Here is a 24,943-nt window from a genome sequence, read left to right as displayed (position 1 = left end):
CAAAGCTAATAATAATGGCAAATACCTGTTGGATTTCTGCTCAGGACATGAACTGGTTATTACTAATACAATGTTCCAACATAAAAATGTGCACAAATTCACATAGAGAGAGAAGAGGCAAAGAATAAGAAAAGTCTCATTGACTATATTATTGCTGATAGTGATGTTTTCTCACTGGTGCAGAACAAAGAGTGTACAGAGAACTTGAAATTGGAAGTGATCACCATTTAGTCTTGAGCAGGATAAAATTGCATTTCATAATGAAAATAAGAACATGTAAGAAAGTTTAAAGCAAATAAAAGTTGAGCAGCTCTCGGATGTGAAATGTAGACTAAAATACACAAACATTATTCAAGAAAAAATGAAACAGTTTGAGAACAGGAACCAAACCTTGGAGGTTCATTGGTAAATCTTGAAGAAATTATTGATTAATTCAGCCAGAGAGGAATGTGGTGAGGTTGTCTGCAAGAATAGAAAAATCAGAACTAGGTGGTGGACACAGGAAGTTAAAGAAACATCCAAATGAAAGAAAGCTAAACACTGTGTAAAACTAGCTAAACAGTCATGGGAGGACTTTGGTAAGAACATAGAAAATAAATATCAAGAAGTGGCAAGATATTCAGGAGTTTGTTAAAGAAACTCAGAAATTGAGGAAAGAATGCTGTAAAAGGAATTACAGATGATAACTGGTGAAAAAGATATCCTTGATGTATGGATTATTACTTAAAAAAATTGCTAAATGAAACAAGCAGCGATGATAGCTCAGTGGTAAAAAACATTGATCAAGCATGCAGTCAGGAATACATATCCATACTTGAAGTAGAAAAAGCTATCAAAGGCCTGAAATGTGGAAAGTAAGCAGGAGTATATGATATTTGACCAGAAATGCTAGAGTATGGAGGTATAAAAGTCTTACAGTGACTGCACTGCATACTCCAGAGGGCTTGAAAAGGGGGACGAATTTCAAATGATTGGAGCAGAGCTCTCAAGGTACCTATATATATATATAAAGGGAAATAAAACTGAATGTGAGAATTACAGAGGTATTTCTCTACTGAGTGTTCATGGTAAGATCGCAAGTGTTCATGGCAAGTATACTTGAGAAACGGTTGAGAAGAATTGTGAAAGGGAAGCTTGGTGAAGAAGAAGCTGAATTCAGGCCAAATAGAGGTTGTCAAGATCAGATTTTCACTTTACGACAGATAGGTGAGAAATCATGGGAATATAACAAAGATCTGTATTCAAGTTTGTAGATCTGGAAAGGGCATATGACAAGGTGCCAAGAGAGAAGCTATTTAAAATGCTACAGTTATATGGCTAATGTCAATGGGACATTATATCAAACTATACTTAGTCTTTACTGAGTTGTAAGTCAGCAGTTAGAATCGAAGTACAGAAAGGTGGTTTAATTTTAAATCTGGTGTCAGACAAAGATGTACATTATCCCCTCTGTTATTATCCCCTCATTATCTATATGGATCACATTATGAAGGATGAAGAAAAATGGTATTAAGGCTGAGATGTTAATGTCAGCTCTTTGCTTTATGCAGATGATGTTATACTTCAATAAACCCACTACAAGTCTGCAAGATTCCCTGACTAAATTGAATAACTGTTGTGGTGGATCTCGTATGAACGTCAGCATTAAAAAGACAAAGACAATGAAAATAGGCAGAAACATTGAAAATGTCAACTGTATTATGAATGGAGAACCTATAGAACAAGTAAAACATTTCAGCTACTTAGGCATGATTTTTAGTGAAGGTGGTAAATTAAATATGGAAATAGACAACAGAATCAACAAAACTGGTATTGTAGGAAGTCAAATGAATACATTTGAATGAAATAAGAGAGAAATTAGCCAAAACGCTAATTTAGCTGTATACGCAAGACAGTATTCAAGCCAATTTTAACTTATGGATCTGAGAGGTGGGTCAGAAGTAAAACACTTGGCCAAAGACTAGAGACCACAGATATGAGAGTCCTGAGAAAGATTAGTGGCATGAATAGATGGCATCAATGGCAATATCATATTAAATATTAGGATATTAGCAGAATATTATGAAAGAAATTGACATTGTCAGCATCAGGAATGTGTTAGCAGAGCTACTCTCAGGTGATATGGTCACTTGGGAGAGGAAAGATTAGCAAAACAAGTGTTCTCTGCCAGGTTGGCAGGAAAAAGACCCAAAGGAAGACCAAGATATAGGTCAGTGGTGTTCAACCTTTTTTTTACTATGTGAGCTACTTTTCTATAAAAAGTTATTCACCGATTTACTCTCTTATATATAAGTTAATCGGCGATCTGCTCTCTTATATAGATAACGTTCCCCCAACCAGATATCTGATTACACACAAATAAACAACAACTAAAAACTTTGTGTATTTAAAAATTTATTTATCACTTTTAATTATTTTAATAAAAAAAAAAATATATATATATATATATATTGGAATAAAATATTTATTTCTCTATTTTGGAAAACCAAAGTTAGAAAAAACACAGATTGATTCTGGTTGATTAAAAAAAAAAAAGTTAATGTGAAATTTGGCATTGTTTACCTCGCAATATTTTCATAGTCAAGTCAATATGAAATTAGAAACAAAGGAAGGACAGAGAAAAATTTACCAACTAGCAAAATGTAGAAATAAAGCAGCTAAGGACATCTTACATGTGAGGCAGATCAAAGATGCTGAAGGAAGAGTATTATGGAGGGATGTGGACATAAGAAACAGATGGAAAATATACTTTGAGGGACTTTTGAATGAGGAAAATTCAAGGACTCACAGAGGAGATGGGCAGCCTTCTGTGGGGATGGTGCAGAACATCAGTAGAATGGAAGTGATGGAGGCCATGAAGAGGATGAGGAATGGAAAAGCGGTGGGCCCCGACAGAATTCCAGTGGAGGCATGGAAGGCACTGGGGGAAGAGGGAATTGACCTGCTGTGGGACCTGTTCATGAAAGTTTGCCAACAGGAAAATATACCCGAGGAATGGAGGGAGAGTACTCTTGTTCCCATCTACAAGGGTAAAGGGGATGCACAAGACTGTAAAAATTACAGAGGAATAAAGTTGATGTCCCACACAATGAAGATCCTAGAAAGGGTTCTTGATGGTAGATTGAGGGAGGAGGTGGAGATTGCAAAGGAACAATTTGGCTTCATGCCTGGTAGATCAACAACAGATGCTATCTTTGGGTTACGACAGATGATGGAAAAATATCGAGAGAAACAAAGGGAGCTACATCTGGTATTTATTGATCTGGAGAAAGCATACGATAGAGTGCCAAGGCAAGAAGTCTGGAGGTGTCTGAGGGAGAAGAAGGTGCCGGAGAAATATGTCAGGTTGGTGCAGGAAATGTACAGAAATGTGAAGACAAGTGTTCGGACCTGTTTGGGACAGACAGAAAGTTTTCAAGTAACAGTTGGCTTGCATCAAGGGTCAGCATTAAGTCCATTTCTGTTTAATATTGTGATGGAGGTGGTAACAGAGGAGGTGAGAGAAGATGCACCTTGGACAATGTTGTACGCAGATGACATCTTGCTGTGTGTAGATTCAAGAGAAGAAGCGGAAACTAAACTGGAAAGATGGAGAAAAGTACTGGAAGAGAGAGGTATGAGACTGAGCAGAAGTAAGACAGAGTATATGTGTTGCGCAGTGGGCGGTGGCCAGGAGACAGATCTGGAGCTGGAAGGAAATGTTATCAGGAAGGTGAGAGACTTTAGATACTTAGGTTCAACAGTGGAAGAAGATGGAGGAGCTGAGAAGGAAGTGGGATGCAGGATACAAGCGGGTTGGAGGAACTGGAGGGAGATGGCTGGAGTGTTATGCGATAAGAGGGTGCCGATCAATCTGAAAGGCAAAATTTATAGGACAGTAGTGAGGCCAGCTATGACATATGCTATAGAAACTGTGGCCCTGAGGAAAAATAACATCAGCAGGATGGAAGTAGCAGAGATGAGAATGCTTAGGTGGATGTGCGGTGTGACCAGAAAGGATCATCTGAGAAATGACTATGTCAGGGGAACAGTGAAAGTTACGAACTTAGGAGCGAAAATACAGGAGGCAAGGTTGAGATGGTTTGGTCATGTGATGAGGAGGGAGGACGAATATGTGGGAAGAAGGGTCATGCAGATGGATGTGCAAGGAAGGCGGAAGCGTGGGCGGCCAAAGAAGAGATGGAGGGAGCTGGTAGAAGAGGATTTGAAGATGAAGAGCTTGGATGTGGTGACAGCCCAAGACAGGAAGGTGTGGAGGAGACTCATAGCAAACAGTGACCCCACTTAAGTGGGAGAAGTTGTAGAAGAACAAGAAGAAGAAGTCAATATGAAGAAGTGGCCAATCGCAGACAATCATCCAAATGATCATTTGTAATTTAGTTTCTTAATTGATTTTTTATGATGGTCATATTTGAAAAAGCGGATCTAATTAAGATTGGGAATTTTTCATGTGCATACTTCCAAATCACTTCATTGTTTATTGATTTTAAATGTAAACTATTCTGAATGTTTATTATCTCAAGTTCTACTTCAGCTTGGCTTATATCAAACAGCCCACTAATTTTATTTGAAATTTCTGTGATGTTCAAGTTTTCTTGAAATGGATTATTGATAGAAGATACAATCATTTCAGTTTTATTAAAATCTTTAAATCTTGAATTTATTTCTTCCTCAACTAATTCTATTTCACAAATAAATTCTTTTAAATCATAGTGAAGCATTTCTAGATTTTGATCAAAAAATTTTAATAAATATGGGAGATGTCTAAATTCGCAGTCATTTATATTTTTCTTTAATAAAAGTAAGTATTGTTGGAAAGTTTTTCTTGAACTTAACATATCAATTCAATTTTTTAAATCTCTACCTTGTAACTCTAAATTTAAATTGCTTAATTTCGTACAGAAATCTGCTAAAAATGATAAGTGTAACAACCATCTTTTATCACTCATTTGTGGATAAATATCTCCTTTTTCATCATGAAAATTTTTATATTGTTAATTAATACACGAAATCTTTCTAAAAATTGACCTCTGCTGAGCCAGCGAACATTATTATACAACAGAAGTCCCCTATCATCATCTGCCTGTAATTTAAATAACTGCCGTTGCAGAGCTTTTCCTCTAACAGAATTTACAATTTTAAATGTAATATCCAAAACATCTTTTGTGTTTAATCTTTTACTACACAGTACTTGTAGGTGAATAATACAGTGGTACGTTAAAAAATCTGGATATTTGTCATAGTTTTTACATAATGAAATGAAGATTGATTTATTAGCTATCATTGCAGGAGCACCATCAATTGTAACAGACACAAGTTTAAAAAGCGGAAGTTTGTGTTGTTCCACAAATTCATCAAATGCCAAAAAAATGTCTTCTCCCCTAGTCCTTCCCAATAATGGTATAGTTTTCAAAAGTTCTTCTTTACTTGAATAATCTTGAAATACTGCGAATAAATACCATGAACTGAGCAATATCAGTGAAGTCGTTTGATTCATCAAATTGTAATGAAAATGCAACACTCTGGTGAATGCCTGACATTAACCTGGCCTGGAAACTTTTCTTCGGCAATCGGAACTCTTCGTTTCGGCAATTTGAAACCTTGTCTGCAGCCTAGAAGTAGTCTCTCTCTAGCGACGTCTCGAACCGAGAAGCTCCTCTCTCAAGTAATGTGGATCTGGGCAGTCTCTCTGACGGCGACTCCTGGACCAGGCAGCCTCCTCTCTGATAGCAATTCTGGAACCAGGACCCCCTTCTGCTTACTTCAGTCCCTTTTTATTAGGCCTCCTCTGAGACCTTGCATGAAGTTTGGCAACCCCCAAAGAATCAGTATGAGTCTTTCATCTTAAGTTTCAAGTTCGGCACACTTTTTGTTCTTCTCCACTTTCTTTTGATTGTAAGTTGCTGGCCATTGGAAAGTTGTTTGAACTCTTTCTGACTGAATTCGGATATGTTTATACTTAGAGCCTGCAAGCCTTTCTCATTCAAGTTTCAATAACAATCTTTCTAATGCTGCCATGTACAGCTTCAGCAGCAAAAAACATTGCCTTTGTTTTTAACACTAACATATTCTTATTAAAGCAGTATATACAGTTAGCTTCAAAAGAGTTATTTACAAAAACATCTAATACAAACTAAACCAAGACCAACAAAGTTTATTTTTTTATAATATTCACATGGGACTTAACCTAAGTAAAAAATCGATGCAATGTGCTTTGGAATATTTAATATTTAAGCTACAATCGAGTTTTTACACTTTGCTTATAATCGTATTCACTGCTTGCTGTTTGACTTCCACTGATCCAAATTAATTCATTTACCCGGACTTATAAGAAAATTACTGATTTGACAATTTTAATGAAAAATAAATAAACAATAGCAATACACTTAAAGCGAATTAAAAAAAGATAACTAAAATATTATGTTTTCAGTTTTAATTAAATTTGTAAGTAAGGAGGAATACACAAGAGATCAACCAAAAATCGCTCTGCAATCGACGGGTTGAACACCCCTGATATAGGTGGATTGGTACAGTAAAAAGTGCCTTAGAAGATGCAAATATAAGATCTGATAATGTTGGAGTCTTGACAGGTAAGACTGATTTGGAGGAAAATTGTAGATAGGAAGTTAGTAATGATGTAAATTTTTCATGTAGCACTATCATATCCTGTACGCCCCTTGAGGTTATATATCAGAAATTTGATGATGATGAGAGGAGAGAGAGATCTTGACTACTGAGCATTATTATAAGTAGAGAAATATGAGGTTTTTTTTTTTTTTGGTGAAAAAACAAGCACCCAACCTTGTTTCAAAGTAGGCAGCGGACCATCCAACAGGACTTGGCCCCTGAACTCAAGGTGAGGATCATACAACAGTGGCTGGAGGTGAATATGCCCTACCACATATCACCATCTGATTGGCTGTCAGGAAGTCTTGATCTGAATCTGTCGAGACTTTAAATTGCGATTACAGCTCAAGAGAGTAGTCTGCAAGAAACAACGCCCCCAGCATCACAGTCTGAAGATGGATTTGGAGCAAGTAGTGGCAGCATTTCCATTAGATGTTTTACATGCCGCCCTTGTTGACTTTAATGCATGCGTGAAGGCAAAAGGGGGAAATTTCGAACATTGGGTGCTGTTATACATGTCGTTTGTATGTGCCGAAAGCTGTAAATGATTTAATGATAGATTAAAGGTTTATGTGCTGTTCATGATGTAGCAGTATTTATGGCTAGACCACACACACCACATTAACAATCCATTTGCAAAAAAATCTACTTTCTTCAAAATATTGGTTTTAACCACTAAAACAATATTTAAAGATACCTTTAGATTTATATCTTCTAATGATAATGATTGATTAGCTAGTTTTGACTCTTAGAATTTTTATTCTTTAAAACTTCTTGTGATTGTTCATCACCAAAAGAAAATAAAATGCCTTCAGATTAATTTATTGGTCTCTCTTATTCTTTAAAGTTTATTTTCATTAAAAAAAATCTATTCAAATATCAATATAGTATATGATGTTTCATAGCTGTTATAAGGAGATGCACTGCTTCTAGGTATGCACATGCATGCACTCTCAACAATTCAACAAACATGCCAAGTTAGCCATATGAAGCTTTTCCTTCCATGGACAGGATGAAAAAAAAAAGAAAAAAAAAAGGATAAAATGAATCTTGAGATGAGCATAGCAATTTTATCAGCAACTATCAGTGTACTAATTTGAAGAGGATGGTAATTTCTTGACATTGGCTGAAATAAAATAATAGTTCTTGAATCTGAGATGTACTGGGGGTGTCCATCCACCAATATAAAACATCTCTCTAAACTTCAGCAGTACATTACAACCAACTTTAGTAAATAAATCTCTTAATTGACAGCATTTTTCATATTTTGACAACTAATAAATTTCCTTGTTGTTTTTACTTTTTCTAAGATGAATTGCATCCCAGGATCCAATTCATCTTAGAAATATAGATAACCAAACAGCATTTTTATATCTTGTATTTCTTTGTCAACCATATATTTTTAGCAATAAAACATTTTCTCTTTAATTATTATTAATGTAAACCAATCTAAGATGGTAATTATTACTTAAAACAGAATGAGAGATGAAAAAATGAGTATATTTTTTTTCTGTCGTTTTTTGCTATAAGAAACTTGACAAATAACAGCCTGATTTGGAAGAAAGCCATTGTTCCGAAACTTGTCATGCAACTTAAATGCATCACTCAGAATAAAACTTCACAGAACATGACAATGTGTAGCAGCCTTAACAGTTCATTAACGAATGTTATTTTTAATAAAATTTATAATGATATTTAATATTACAGCAAGAATTACAGAAAGTGGTCTAGTCATATATAAAATAACTGTGTCATAACTATTACATAATTATGCGACAAAAATTTTCTATTAGAATAGCTCATAAAATTTAATTACTAAAAGCAATTAATATAAATTAAACTGAAACCAACAAGTTATAACCAAAACTGATTCATATATTCTTTAAGTTTCTGTTTAAAAGGTAAATTTTACCTGCATTTCTCTAAGAACTGGATGATCGTCAGAATTTGGAAAAAGAACTTTCATTGCATAGGATTGATAATCTAAAAATGGAATTCCACCAGCTGTTAGATCACTTGTTAAATCTGTCATTTCAGTCTGCAGTTCTGCAAAAGCTATAAAAAGGACAAAACAACTTATCAGGTTTACAAATAAATTTAATAATACTGATTTTTAAATTTACAAGGAAGCCGACAAAAATAACTGGTCACTATTTTCAAGAAAGTGAATGTGACTTTATAAAAGACAATCAAAATTAGATTTGAAAAGTACTGCCTCACACAGATGAAAATTGCATCCCAGGATACAATTCAGCTTAGAAAAATAGATAACCAAACAGCATTTTTAGATCTTGTATTTCTTTGTCAACCATATGGAAGCTTACACTTTCAGTTTTTTAGGTGTAAAACTCACACAGGCCATTATATCCATGCTGAATCTTATTATTATTATTACCTAAGACCCCATGGAGTCAAAGACTCATCTAGGAGGTCCTTTTATCATACACACACAGCTCATCATACCATGCTTTAAACACACTCAAATTCTCTGCAGACACTACATTCTTAGGCAAGGCATTCCAATCATTCACAACTCTGCATGAAAAAACCCTGCTTCTCATTCCCCCACTCACACCCTCTTTATACAGTTTCGAGGGATGACCCCTGGTCCTCCCCTGATCTCCCACTATTTTCTGTAGAACCTCTCCAGCATTGATCCTATAACAACCCCTTACCAAATTCTAGGTCTATATCATATCTCCCCCCTTCCTCCTGTCCACCAGACTCTGCAAGTTGCATCTTCTCAATCTTTCCTCATACTCTACATTCCAGAGATTAGAAACTACCTTAGTCAGTCGCCTCTGGACCCTTTCCAACATCTCATCCTTCTGAAAACCAGGTGACCAAATCTGGGCACAATAGTGCATGTGTGGCCTAATCAAAGCCTTATACAATGGAACAAGAATCTCCCTACTTCTACAAGTCAGTGTCCTTCGCATCATTCCCAAAAGTCTTTGTTGTCGTCACAATTTTGGCAATGTGTCCCCTAAATTTCAGGTCTTTATCTACCATCACCCCAAGATCTCTTATTTCCGCCACCTCTAACAATATATCCCCACCAAGCATAAATTCTGTATTTCATTTTTGTTTCCCAAATTTTAAAACCTTACATTTTGCAACATTGAACTCACATCCCCATTTCCATGCCCAATCACTCAATTCATTCAAGTATTCTTATAAGACCACAACATCTTCTCTACTCTTCATGGTTTGTCCCAACTTTGCATCATCTGCAAACAACTGAATATCTCCATCCAAATCTTCACCAATATCATTAATATATAAGTCAAACAGCAATGGCCCTAAAACAGACCACTGAGGCACACCACTAGAAACCTTCCTTTTCCTGGATATTGTTCCCCCATACACAACTTGTTGATACCTATCAGATAGTTAGTCTCCAATCCAATGCACCAATCTAATATCCAACACCATCCACTCTAGTTTGACTATCAATTTATCATGCGGTAATCTATCAAAAGCCTTTGCATCATGTTTTTTTGACAAACTTTAACAGAAAGAATTACAACATATTAAATCCACCTTTTTATCAAATGGTTTTAAGGATTCTTTAATCAAAAAATCATTTACCAGTTATGGTATATCTTCCTCTTTCAATGCAGAAGAAATAACTCATTCCTATCCCTTATGAGCAAGGTATTTCTGAATGCAGAGCAAAATTTTAAAACTACTGAGTCTTTTTAAAAGTTGCCTTTTGCCCCATCATAAAAATCTCCACCTTTCTTGCATCACCTAAGGATAAGCTTCCCCTTCTAGGTTTTCCAGATGGTTATCAGATTCTTTGACAAACTGGAAGATCAGCCTATATTCAACTAGAATAACATAAGTCTTATGTTAAATATCATGAGCCCGAACAGTCTGGACTTGCTGAGCATGATATCTGCACTATAAATAGAGGAGTTCATTGGAACAAGACAAGAGCCCTTCATAGAAGTCGTTTCTTCATAGAATGTCTTTACAGCAAAATGTGAAACTTTACTCCACTGTCCTAACTTAAACAGATCTGATGGTTTACGTCTATCCCCTTTATGGGAGACAGTACTTTTTTAAATCTGCTAATTTTCCCTAACTTTACTTTTGTGTATATATTTTTTAAAGTTAGGAACTTATTGACCATTTTAGTTATCTTACATTAGCTACTTAGATGGCGCTTTTTAGAATTGTCTGCTATTGTTCGATTGCTGTTCTATAATCCTGTACTGAACATGTCTTTGATACGGTGAAAATTCTACAATAAATAATTTTTAACATGAACTTTTCTCCATTTTTATAGTTATATTATTAAGCCAACTCATGGTATTCCAATACTGAAACAAAAGTGGACAAAGTTGAAGATGTATTTAGAGAATGGGAAAATTTTGGAAATAGCAAGAACAAGGCAAAGACAGAAATAGAAAAGTGGAGATAGAAAAATCTTCACTTCTAGGTTTATACGATTCCTTGCTTTTGTGACTTATCTAATTTTGGACAAACTGGGAGATCTGCCTTTATTTGGGTAGAAGAACACAAATTTTATGCTAAATATAATGAGCCTGAACAGTCCAGATTCTTTCCTGTTCCTTCTTTGTCTGAAGAATTCGGATGAAAAAAAAAAGAGCACAAAAAAAAATCTTGAATATCTGTGTAATCCACTATTAGGCTTTATGTTAAAGCCTAGTTCCAAGTTCCATCTGTTGTGTGTGTGTGTGTCTAGGAATGACAGTTCCTGAAGGACATTTACCAGTAAAGGAAGTAAATGAATCAATCACAAACACTGCACCTAGGCATCTCTAGTACCTTTCAGAAGAACCGACTACATTTGCTATTTTCGATGACAAAGTTTCTCTTGAAATGAAATGAAAAACTGTTGAAGCTTTGAAGAAGTCCACAGAAGACACTCCAATGAAACAAGCTACACTTGCAACAGGAGACCCAACTATCATAATTTCTATGCAACTGGAAGACTTTGTGACATTCATCACTCTGCAGGTTACTTCCCACTGTTCCTGAACAAGGATGCTGCTGGAATGGAGAAGATGAGTCAGCCAGTTAAAAAAGGATCTTATTCAATGCATCAGAGTTGGCAACATTACAAAAAGAGGCACGGCTCTGATGGATGAATATAACAAATTGCATAGCAACAATGAAGATCAGAAATAGTTTCTTTTGTGGTCATACTGTAAGTGATTACAAGTAGTAGTACCCTGGCTGCAAGAAAGAAATGCCGCTAAAATAACAGCAACAAAACAAGTAAATTTAAGAATTCACAATTAATACAAATTAATTGTGAATTTGTATTAATCTGTGTTTGTATTAACACAGATTAATACAAACTTTGTATTAATCTGTTTGAATAATAAAATTTCACTTGTCATTTCCGGTATAACTGAAGTTGATGTTCATTTGCAAAAATAAATGTTAAAAATTACTAATTAAATAAAATATTCACTTTGGGCTTTTAAAGCAGATTTTTAAAATAAAAAAAGTGAATTAAGTAATTTTATTGGGAGTGATATTAAAAACTAAGTGGCCAACACTTAAATCTACTTTAAATTGTTTAATTTTTTTTACTTTCTTTCCCTTCTTATTCTTGCAAAAAGAATGAGCAGGTACCTCATAAGAAATCCAAGGCTTTTAAAATTTGCTGTTTTTAATATCACCTTAATAGCTATAAAATTACAAAAAAAAAATTTACTTACCCACAGTTATTAATGTACTATAGATTTATAACCTTTGAAGAGTGAGAGCCACAAAAATGTGAGAATGCAGTTGATGAAATGATGATAGGTATATAAATGTGGAAGTAATGAGTGGGGTTAGTAATGGTGTGCAAAGTGAATTATTAAAAGTTTGTACGGTAATTTAATAATTCATAAAATGAACAAAGACTGTCTGCCAGAAATGTTGGTAATAAAGAAACAAGAAAACCAATAAGATAGGAATGTGAGTATGCTGACATGGTATCCGTCTTGAGATAAACAAACATTATTGGATTCATAGTTTATAAATGAAATGTCCATGAAGAGAGGCATGGAAAAGTTTGGATTTAATGGAACAAAGGACCTGTATACAAGGAATAATATGCATTGGAATAATTATAGAATGTGCATTTAGGGGCCACTGTTTGGAAATAAAGAATATAATCCAAGGAGGAAGATAGCAGGGTTTGTCTAAGATGGAAGCAATAACTATGGAAGAGAAACATGTAGGTTGGGTCAATTGAAACTAAGAAGACAAACACATACAGCACAAATATTTATTCTGCTGAAAAATGTCAGGAACACTAGAAATAAGAGTCATGAGTTTTTGATTTAAGAGAATAAGTTATACAAACATTATTGGTTTCATTGAAACACAACTGACTGAAGACAATATTGTAACACCAAAGCAGGAAAGGAGGGGGGGGGGTATAACACATTCAGGGAGAGAATTATGTCCCTTCATGGCAATGTTCCCTCTAAGCTGTGCACATGCACACTGGTAAAAAAAAAAGGGGGGGAATGCACATGCCTTGTATCTACACCCACAAAATTTTGCTTTCAGAATTTATTTATAATTGATAATTTTTGAATGTACTATAAAAATGAATTACATAATAAATCATACTTGTCACTTATTTTATTCAGTAATTTCACCAATGTCTCAACACCAATATTACTCTAACCCTTTCCAAATTAATACATTCTAATTAGCTACTTTTAACCTGCACCATGTGGGTGAACTGACACCAGTAAGTTGCAGAGGCATATTTGTTTAGTGTCTACTGTCTAGACCAGTGGTTCTTAACCTTTTCGAAGTCACGGAACACTTTTGATTATAAGAAAAATTTGGGGAACACCAAAAGCATTAGAGTCATAAAACTAACAGTAAACATATGCATGGACTTGCCTTTTGTAAAAATGGAATTTATTTTAATGCGATACTTGAGCTTGTCTGCTTTTGCAGATTTCAGCAATATTAGGTTTAATATGTTATATAGCTATCCTCATCTCTTTGTCCATATTAGTAAGTCTTTCACGCCTTTTAGTTTTTATATTGGTTAATATTGAGAAACCGAACTCACACAAATATGATGTTGAAAACTGTAACAACATTTTTAGTGCCCTTGTGGAGAGACTGGTTATTCAGCTTGGACAAAAATCCAAAATTCCCTCAAGAGTTATTTCAACGAATCTCATTTTTAGAGTATGATCCGTTGACAAGGTAACTAATTGTTCTTCTTCTCGTAACGAAAATTCACAACTTGATGTATTAACTGTGCCAAATGGATTTCATATCCAGTCATAATTGTGTGAATTTAAGGAAAGAAAGTAACTTGAAATCTTTTCTTCCAATATTGTTAAGTGTTCTAACGGAAATAATTCCCTCGACATTTTTATTACAGAGCGATGGAAACATATCTACTGCATTTTTTTCTGATATGTGGTTTTTCCAAAGAGATACTTTTTTATGAAAAGCTGACAATTTGTCAGTAGATGTCAAAATATTTTCATTTGTCCATTGGATACTTGTATTAATGATATTTAAGTAATAACAATATCGACTAAATATGCTACTTTAGCAACCAAATATCATTTTGAAGACATTTTACAAAAGCATCTGTCCCTTCATTTTGAAAAAAGGCCAATAATTCATTCTTAAGTTCTAAAATTTGGAATAGTCCTTTACCCCTGGATAACCATCTTATTTCATTGTGCAAAAGCAAAGATTTGTACTTGGCTTCCATAGATATGCAAAGTTTTTTTAAAAAGATATGCTTTTAAAGATCTTGACTTCATGTCATTTACCATATTTACACTGGCAATATTAAAACCATTACTGGCAATATTAAAACTAGAGGTTTTAATATTGCCAGTAATGTTTTTGTAACCAGTTCGTGGAACACAAGTCTTCCGGGGAACACCGATTAAGAACCACTGGTCTAGACAGTGCAGCTATTTGAATTTGAGCAAATAGTAATGGATTTTGGTAGTTTGTGTATTTAAGAAGATTAATTTACAGAAAAAGCACATAGCAGACTGAAGATATCCGTAATACAGAGTGGAGTGAAATGGTAAGCATAATGGTTTATTAATTAGTTTGATTACTCTGTTGAACAGGTGCTTAAGAGGTTTCGGTGAAAACTCTTCAAACATTGGAGCAGTTTTTATATCAGGATGGACTCTGGGTCTGTGGAGGGAATGCTATTGTTATGCTGAGAAGCAGTGTTTGGAATAGAAGAGAAAGTTTAGCTTTTTGGATAGTCAGACAGAGTTAGCTGTAATACTATCATGCCATGAGAAGTCCGAACATGCTTCTATTCCAAGATGGGAAATCTGACTGAAAAGAGACCTGGGTGGTATTAAAAATAAAGTAGGAGTCATTCATAAGAAATGATGTGGGATTTAATTCTGAAGAGCCTTGTGACAAACATTATCAAATGGTCAAAAGATATCTAAAGCAGCTTTAGATATCTCTTTCTTGTTTGAAATATCTCACAGATTCTCACACAGCTGAGAAGAAAGGGCTGCAAGAAGAAAGCATAAAGAGGCAGTATTAGACAGGGATTAGTTCAGTAGCAAATGAGAATAACTTGAGAGTCAGAGCTTTTGGATTTCAAAATTGCTTTTAATTTTCTTGATCTCTTGCTGATGGAAGAGTACTGAAGAGAGGATATCATATGCAAATTATCTTGCTTACTAAGAGAACCAAATAACATTTTCTTTAATCACTGATGCAAGAATTATAAAGCACAATGCTAGGACGTCTACTTTGTCTTTTGGCCATGTTACTGCAACCATTAACCATGTCAAGAAATGGTTAATAGGATAGACAGAAGTTGAAGTCAGTTTTTTCAGCAAAGATCAAATAGCACAAATGTTATTAGTCACTAGGTGAGGTTTACATTTTTGAATCTTTCAAGATCAATTGTTATCTTATACTGATGGTTGGAATATATTTTTACAGTAGTTACAGAGCCAATGAAACAAAGCTGTTAATAACTGTGATTTAACAGCAACAGGCTTGGTTGCAATGCTGGAGAACTAGGGTGAGAAAAACAAGGGGGAAGAAGAATGAAAGCAAGTTCCAGCCATAGAAAAGAAAAACAGAAACTACTAAGTTCACTGTTTTAGTATATGAAACTGATGTGGCATAACTACCTTATTTAAAGAAGTGATTAAAAAAGAAGAAGCTGCATTTGGATTCCAAAGACAGATTCCTGTTTATCTGACCCATATTATTAGCATACTGCTATCAAAAAGTATCAGGGATTTCCGAATCATATTAATAGTAATATAAATAATAAAATATATCAATGAAAAAAATTATTTATTTTTTCTTCATAATTCACACTCAGGATAACAATAATAGATACTTCAATACAGACAGTTTAAGTTCTTTGACTATAGCAAAACTTAACTGACTACTCTGCATAATCATGATATGTAAATGATTTTACTAACCTTCTTTACATTCGCTTGCCACCCTCAACTCTAGGACATCCATTTGCTCTTGCATATTTTTTAGAACCCTACTGCTTTCTGTGGATTTCTGACGATATGCTATAAGGATTATTATGACTATAATTACAAGTATACAGCCTCCTACTATTACACCAATAATAATTGGTTTAGAAAGTGCACTCTCTTGTGCTGATGGAAGCTCATAATTGAGACGACCTATTGAAAACTTCAGGGTATCACCAACTTCTACCTAGAGTAAGAAAGAAAATAAAAATGCCTTAAGTCACACAACAAAGTATTAATTATTTAACATTTCAACAGAAATGTTAAATAATGTTTTGACTTCATTATTTTAGCACACTTCTTTAAGTTATACTGCCAACACAGCATTCTGCCCCTTCAAGTGAACACATTACAAAGAAGATAAGGTTAGACATCATTCAGGTTTCTGAATTTTTTTAGTTACATTATGATTATTACTCCTTTTCATATTTGATTGTTTACAGCCAACCAACTCACCCCCTCCCCCATTGATAGAATAAAGTGATTAAGTTGTATGCTTATGATCTAATACATATACCTGAGAGAGTAGAAATAAAACATTTTAATGGCATAAGGACTGCATTAGATTATTTTTACTGATGCATTACTAATATTTTGACTGTCAGGATTACATAATTCAAAATTCGCTTTCATGGGCATATTAGTAATTCATTCACCACGAAAGCTAAAATTATCGTAGCAGTTGAAAGTTTAAAAAAAAAAAATAATAATAATAACAACAGTAATGCACATTATGCAATACCACAACTTCACTTCAAAATTTTATACAATGATTTTTGTTAATGTGAAAGAGAGAGAGGTCTGACAGCTTTCACTGAGAAGTCATACCAGAGTTACAACCTCTTTTGTTTTTCAATTGCTGGCACTATATTTTTAATTTTTGCTCCAGGAAAACTTGATGTTATAACCTGCTCATCAATGTTTTAGGATAGTCATCATATCAAATAATATCCTTTTTATAATCAACTTTACTTACATGATTTTCATTATTGCATATTAACTTACCTGATTCTGTGCCCTGTTGTTTTCCATTTTGCTGCTGAACTTTATTCCTCCCATGTTCCTCTAAACATCGCTCGACTTTCTGTAATTCCCTCGTTGTCTGTCTAATAATCTGCTTTAACCTAGTGATTTCGGAGGTTAAACTATTTTTAATATCATCTTTAGTGGAGAAATATCCTCCTTGTTTGCTACTTCGCTGTTCATGTTAGCATTTTGTTTCTTCTGCCTTTTTGGCACCAATTTACAGCTATATTTTCTGTTGTAATATCACAATAAAAATCAACAAGTTTACATGAGTGCTAAATATTTTTACTTTTATGGAATAATTTTCACTTCCAGAAGATAGGAACTGCTTAAAGCTACAAGAAAAATTAGATGTCTCATTAAATGAATTTGGTTCTCTTTCATGGTTAACTAGTCATTCATATAAAATTCTGAAGTCTTAAAACAGAATTAAGATGGATCTAATTTTTGTGAATTTGTAAAAAAAAAGAGGGATATCCATGTAAGTTTAAGAAGTTAATTAGATTTATTTAATGCAACAGCTGTAATTTTAATTAGCCACATTACAGGAATTCTCTAAGAAAATAATAAGAGTGAAAATCAGCTTTCTAAAAACTAAAACTGCTTTAAAAGATGACCTTATAAAATAATTCTTAACATTTACTGGCATTTAGTATTGTTTTACTACTTCACCATATACACCCAGACTTGTTACAAAGAGAAACCAAAACAATTCTGCATTACTATGAATTTGTATGATTACATTAAAAAAGATGTCAATTTAAAAAGTAGCAAAACAGTTGTGATAAGGTTTTGCTACTTTTTAAATTGACACCTTTCTTAATTAAATCATACATATTCTAGAAAAGAGACAAGTTTATTAATCAGGCAAAAGACCACTCTAATACCAATCACCTATTGAAAAGTTCAGGGTATCACCAACTTCTACCTAGAATAAGAAGGAAAATAAAAATGCCTTAAGTCACACAATAAAATATTAATTATTTAACATTTCAACAGAAATGTTATTTTTTTTCATGTAGTACTATCATATCCTGTACACCCCTTGAGGGTACATGGCAGGAATTTGATGATGATGATGATCATGACAGAAATGTTATAAAATCTGTTTTGACTTCATTATTTTAGCACACTTCTTTAAGTTATACTGCCAACACAGCATTCTACCCTTTCAAGTGAACACATTACAAAGAAGGCAAGGTTAGACATCATTCAAGTTTCTGAATTTTTTTTTAGTTACATTCTAATTATTACTCCTTTTCATGTATGTATTGTTTACAGCCAACAAACCCCCCCCCCCCCCTTGACAGAATAAAGTGATTAAGTTGCATGTTTATGGTCTAATACAGTGCTTCCCAAACTTCTGAATGTCACCCCCCCCCCCAGAAAAATTAAAACATTTCACAGATCCCCTCAAAAAAAAATTGTAATATAGACATATATTATTATAATATTTCTTTATATTTATATTCAATACAAAACATACACAGTGAATATTGCAAAAATCAAATCCAAATATTACATTTTTAGCATCTTACATAAACATTTGACATGGCACATTATCTCATATTTTTATATACAGATATATTGTTATTGTACATTTGCAGTACAAGCACATGAAACGTAAAATGATTAGTAATTAAAGAAAGAAAGAATGAAAACTTAAAAGAAGTTTAATAACAATTTAATGTGATGGATGTGTTTCAACACTGCTACACAAAAAGGCAATATCAGGTGAAATATTTGAAACTGCAATTATTAGATTTCTGCTTTGAAATGAAACTTATATGAATAAGCATATATTTACAAATATTCATTCAGCACCGAAATACGCAAGAAGCAATTTTTGTAAACCCGCACCAATGTGTGATTTTTTTCCATTAAAATATAAAAAATAACAAAAAAGAAATAATAAAAATTAAATATGTTTGTTTTACGATAAAAATATAATTAGTCTTAAAACATTTTAAATTTGTTTTATTTCACGGCCCCCAAGGGGGCCACGGCCCACAGTTTGGGAAGCACTGGTCTAATACATCCGAGAGTAGAAAAAAAACATTTTAATGGCATAGGACTGCATTAGATTCTAATAGTCAGTAGCAGCAGCTAGAAAGGAGACAAGTTTATTAATCAGGTAAAAGAGCACTCTAAATACCAATCAACTTAAGTAATTTGGAATTTTTTTTGGAAATACCTCTGACATATGGGATAGCAATATGATTAACAACTTCTTGGGAGAGTGATGATGGAGAAACTCGTAACTGTTAATGACCTTGTTGACAAAAGAATTGGTGAAGCAGTTAGACAAGAAGGTAGTTTCTGTAAACTGTATTTCATGTGTTATTAGAGCATAAGGAGCAAACCCACACAAAAATTGAGAGATTTAATGGTGCCAGTTTTTTTTTTTAACAAGAATGGCTGTGTATGAGAGAGAGAGCATGGATATTAAGTCCAGTGTGGATTTTCTTTCTAAAGAAGGAAAATTGAAGGCTCCTATCTGGTGGACAAAGAATAATTAGGTCTGGGAAGGAAACAAGCTAGTCATTTTCAATTTCTAGTGTAAATTATATACCAAGATGAAAAGTGTTGATTTTTTGTAATAAAGTCCTGAAGTCCAGATGGGGAACTCTGCTAAAATGCAAATATCATCCACATATCTGTATCATATGGAGGGTGTGAGATGGATATCACTGCCCAAGCTGCTCAATAAAGCAATTTGTTAGAGCAGGAGAAAGAGGCCCACCCTTGGTAGTAACCTTTATTTACTGATAAAATCTGTTCTGACATGTGAAATAGCCAAACAAATGATAAAATTGAAGAGATTAACAATATCTGTAGGAGACTCTTGCTAGGGGTAACATTGACAAGACTTTCCTGTCAGAGTAACTCTTTAAAACAAGGACTGTTTTGGATAAAGGATGTGAAAGAGGTTAGTAAATCAGAAATGCATTGTGACTTAGTAAAAAGGATGAGTGATGTAGTTCAGTGACAGGTCTCTATGGAACATGTGCTTTGTGTATTTTTGGGAGACTCTACAATCTAGGGATAGCCATGGTAGGTTTCAGCTTAATTTTAGTTTCATCATCCCAAATGGAGATGCCATCAATGAGTCTAACTATTTCTATTTAACTGACTAGAGTTTTAAGAGAAAGTAAACGACATGGGTGTAGTCACATAGCATTAAAGTAAGTTTTCTATAGTGTTCTGTATAAAGCAGATAAGGTGTGTCTTCTTCGTGAGCAGCAACATATCGAGACTTACCAAACTTACCATCTCTTCCTAACATGGGATTCTTTCAGTGAAAAAAAGACAAGTCATAGATAAAAGCTGTATTCTTATGGAGCAGTTGTATCAGAAACCTGTGAAGCCCCTTGCTATATAGCCCTAATCTGAAGGACGTAAGTTATCCCGCTAAAGGGAAATTGTTCAACAAAGCTCGTCCTTTTTAACGTTTTTTTATATTTTATTTATTTATTTTTTTTAACTCCAGTCTGTGCTATTCTATTTTATTTGATTCTTGTGCAACTTATTTGTTCTTACTGGTTCTTCATTTATGCCTTTCTTAAATTAAAAAAAAAATTTTTTTTGAATTCATGTTGAAATTCCCTTTGTTACTTGGATGAAAATTTTTTGTGGATAAAACCAACACAAGTGTTCTGTCGTATTATTTTTTCTTTAAAGGTGGGTAAGGCTGGCTAGTAGATCTGCTATGATATTATAGTGATGATTAGAAATTAGCATGAAATGATTATGTTAATTAACTAACATTTATTGTGAGCCTTCAGATAGCAAAGAAGATGGCTTTCATTTCCTTCATTATTTTTCTGAGTATTGAGATGAGGACAATTGGATGATACTTTTATTTCTCTCTCTCTTTTAAAGATAAGCAGGATAAAGGCTTGCTTCCTACTTGGTAAATGCCAGAGGAGTGCAAGAACTTGTACAGGTGATACAGGATGGGTGTTAAATCTAGAGAACAAGTTTTCAGTAGAACTGGAGGGATAGCATTTAGATCAGGAGACATTAGTATTCTAGATTAATGAGGATTTTTCTGGCTTCTTTCTGCCAAAAGATCAGAGGAGACATCTGCAAGTTGTTTATACTATAATAGAGATGACTTGTTCCTCTATAAAAGAAGTGGAGAAGAGTGATGCCAAGAGATCAGCCTTATCCTTAGTGATGCTATCATCTGTATATGAGAGGCAGAAATTCTACGAAGAACAGAGGTTGTCTTTAGTGAAGTGACCAAGTTTGCTTGCTATTTGAGCAGGAGGCAAGTTTTTTGCATTAAGTCCAGAAAGTGGAGCAAGAGTTCCAGCCCTGAGCCATTTAGGAATGCTGAATTTTTAGCTTTAATTGCTTTTGCATACTTGTTAAAAAATGGGCACTTGGATAGTGGTTTTGAGAACAAAGTTTCATTCCAGCAAGCATTAAAGCATTATTTCAGATATCTCACCAAACGATATTTGGATCAAGAAACATTAATTAAGACCATGGAAATAGGTGCAGAAATCTTGAAAGCAATCCCAACTGGTTAATGCTGTTACAGTGCCCTCGGATGAAGGTCAATCTGCAGAAAAGGAAATGTAGACAAGGTTGTGGTTTGAGTTGCTAAGAGAAGAGCTGGCATGTACAGTATATGAGATGTGACAAATCTCAGAATGTACACATAAAAACTATATTTGTTTACCTGTAGACTAGTGACTGCTATTACTTTCAAAGTAATTCCCTGCACAATGCACACTTAGATGCTGCTGCAATTGTTTAATATATTTCTGGAATTCAACTTCATGAATGCTTTCTATTACTGTCACCACATGATGTCAGAAAATCTGCATCATTTCAAAGCACTCTTCAGTTCTGGGAACAACTAAAAGTTATCAAGGGCTAAGTCTGGTGAATACAGATAATGTTCCATTTCAGGATTTGATTTTTTATCAAGAAATTCAGGGACAGCTATTGCAACACATGCAGGGGACATTTGTAATGGATGATCCAACTGTTCAGTTCTCTGCTTACAAATATTCACATACCATTTTCAACACGTCTAAACAACACTGGTTCACTGTTTGTTCTTGTTTAATGAATTCCAAGACTATGTTCTTATGATTAAAAAAAAAAAGCAGTGTCTTGATCTGCAACCTTCTTTGCAGTCTTGTGAAAATGATGTTTTCCAATGCATGCTTTGGCATTTTGTTTCAGGGTGACCCTGAATGCACTAAGTTTCAACATTAATAATAACTATATGAAAAACAGCCAACTGTGCAGAAAGATCAACGATCAAGCTTCTGCTCTTTGATCTTTGCACAAAATTCAAGGAACCAGTTCTGCAGAAAATTTTCTCAATCTCAAATCATCCATCAAAATATTCCTCTCTATTTCTTATTGGCTAAAATTTAATTTTTCCATCATTAACTGTACACTTAATCATTTGTCAGATCAAACTAAGTGCTACACTGTTTCCACATTTTCATATGTCTGATAAGTTTGTAGTCATCACTTTGTTCTTTTACTGTCCCTCTTTAAACTATTTATGCCACTCAATTACACTAGACCTCATGGCATCATCCCAAACAAACCACGCTTAACACATCTAGAGTTTCACTTGTACTATTACCTAACTCGTACTTTGCACAAAACTTGATGTTGATGCACTATTCTAAATTTCATTCACTAATTTTTCTGCTACAAGCTACACATATGCAAACGCTTCCATTAATTGTAAACTGCTGGCTTGATTGTTTTAACATGACTCAATGCAATAGCACAAACATTTCCAAACATGCCATTTGCCAATTCTGGGAATTTATCCACTTTATAGACACAGAGAACTGGTTACGAAAAGGTCCAGGATGTTGGCAAAATAAGGTTTCTGGTATAGGGGAACACCAGATAATGACTAAAAGTGAATAATTCATATACCCTTCAAACACTCAATCTGTGAATTTAGAAAACAGATGTCAGTTTGAATATTTATTATTCAAGTCTCCTCCAAGGAAGATAATTTCACTATTTAAGTAGCAGATTGCAGGAAATCAAACTTCAGAAATTGACAATAAAATAGGAGAGGGTGAAATGCAAAGGCAGACAGGGGAGAGGGAGGATTGAAGATTTAGCAATCTATAATAACATGTAATGTCAGATCTGACATATTCACATATTCTTACTTACTAAACAAAATCATACCAAATATAGTTAAGGTGAACTGCAGTTGCAGATGTCAGCCAAGTTTCAGTAAATAATAATAATAATAATAAATTGAGTTTGGTTGTATGCAGCAAGTGATAGTGATCAATCTTTATGTTGAGACCCCACAATTTTTTTTAAATAAGATGAACTTCTGAATTTTGCCATGTTTTTGAATTTTTTTTTTTTTCGTTGATCTCTACGAGGGACTTTTTTCTGCAATGTTTTCCCATTTGGTTATGAACTATTGCAGATGGAATAATCTTCTGCAAGTAAACGTGTATGTGTTCTTACACTAACCTTCACAAAATCATCAAGTCTTACCTCTCTTGAGAAAACCTATAGCTTGTGTTCTTTCATGCAACTCTTCTTAGAATTGCTTTTTTAGAAACATTACAGAAAACTCTTTAATAAGAGATATTAAAGAGTTTTCCTTCAGAAATTTAATTTTCCTTCAAATTTAAAAAAATCTGAAGGAAAATTAAATTCCTTCAGATTTTTTTTAAATTTTTTTAAAGCAACATATACACAGAAAAAGAACTCTGGGGTTTGATGAAATTTCTTTTATGACACTTTGAAGTAAAAATGTATGTAGCATATATTATCAAAGTACTATGCCACAAATTTGATTACCTGTTAGTATAACTCAATGTGCGCACCATTTACAGCCCTACAGACATCAAAACAGAATACCACCTCAGATCACACTTGAGTAAATATCAATAGGAATTGCTTCTATGGTTGCTGTTATTCTATGGCGCAAGTCCACTCCAAATCCATTGGAGTCAATTCAGGATTACATCATGACCAAGCAATGGGACCTCCTCTGCCTATCCATTTTCCTGAAAATTGGTTGATGAGCACTGCCACATCATGCACAATTGCCACATGTGGCAGGGTTCCATCCTGTTGGAAAATGAGGTCCTCCACATTCTCAGTCTGGAAAAACATGAAGTTCTCTAGCATATCCAAGTATGCCACACTTGGAATTGTCTCCTCATGGAAAAAGCATGGCTCAACAATGTGATCACGCATGATGCCGCACCAGGCATCGAGTTTCGGACTGTTGCGAACTCCACCAGTTCATGCAGATTTTCTAACCCCCTCTCACACCTGACAATTATGGCAATTAATTCACAACCCCATGCACATGAAACATTGCGTCATCAAAAAATAAAATGCTCTGGAGGTAGTTGTCATGTTCAGCGATAAGGTCTAACATGGTGGTCACAAGCTGAACTCTTTGTGGCCTATCAGTAAGCTGGATATGAACAAGCTGCAGTTTATAAGCCTGAAGTATCGATCTCTTGTGAATGTCATGTACTGTGCTTTTAGGAATGTTTAATTGATGACTAACACTATGAATCAAATGTTTTGGGCTATGCTGGAAAGACAGTTGAATTCATTCCACATTTTCTGCACTTGTTGTAGGCCTACCTGGTGAGTGTCCTTTTAAAACACTTCCTGTTTCCAAGAACTATTGATGCTTTCGTCGCTCAGAGCATTCCTACCATACTCCAGCCTGAAATTCCTTTGGAAAGTTATCACTGACTTCATTTTTGTGAACCATAATATGCATTATGCTTTCTCTTGTGGCA

At 34.3% G+C, this 24,943-nt stretch overlaps 1 protein-coding gene across 1 annotated transcript in view; it reads right to left on the bottom strand.

Moving 5' to 3' along the window:
• LOC150100648 (plexin-A4-like) overlaps nucleotides 1-24,943 on the bottom strand; it is a 707,214-nt gene that overhangs the window by 202,886 nt on the left and 479,385 nt on the right. Inside the window, 2 exon segments of the mRNA XM_090401991.1 lie at nucleotides 8,540-8,682; nucleotides 16,071-16,320. Coding sequence (XP_090258117.1) covers nucleotides 8,540-8,682; nucleotides 16,071-16,320 — 393 coding nt within the window.

Source organism: Typopeltis vanoorti, chromosome 12 (assembly GCF_054136105.1).
Source record: "Typopeltis vanoorti isolate ZY-2024b chromosome 12, IOZ_Tvanoo_1.0, whole genome shotgun sequence".
Lineage (NCBI taxonomy): Eukaryota > Metazoa > Arthropoda > Arachnida > Uropygi > Thelyphonidae > Typopeltis > Typopeltis vanoorti.
The sequence above is the reverse complement of the archived record's forward strand: the minus strand, read 5'-3'. Positions and strand labels throughout refer to the sequence as shown.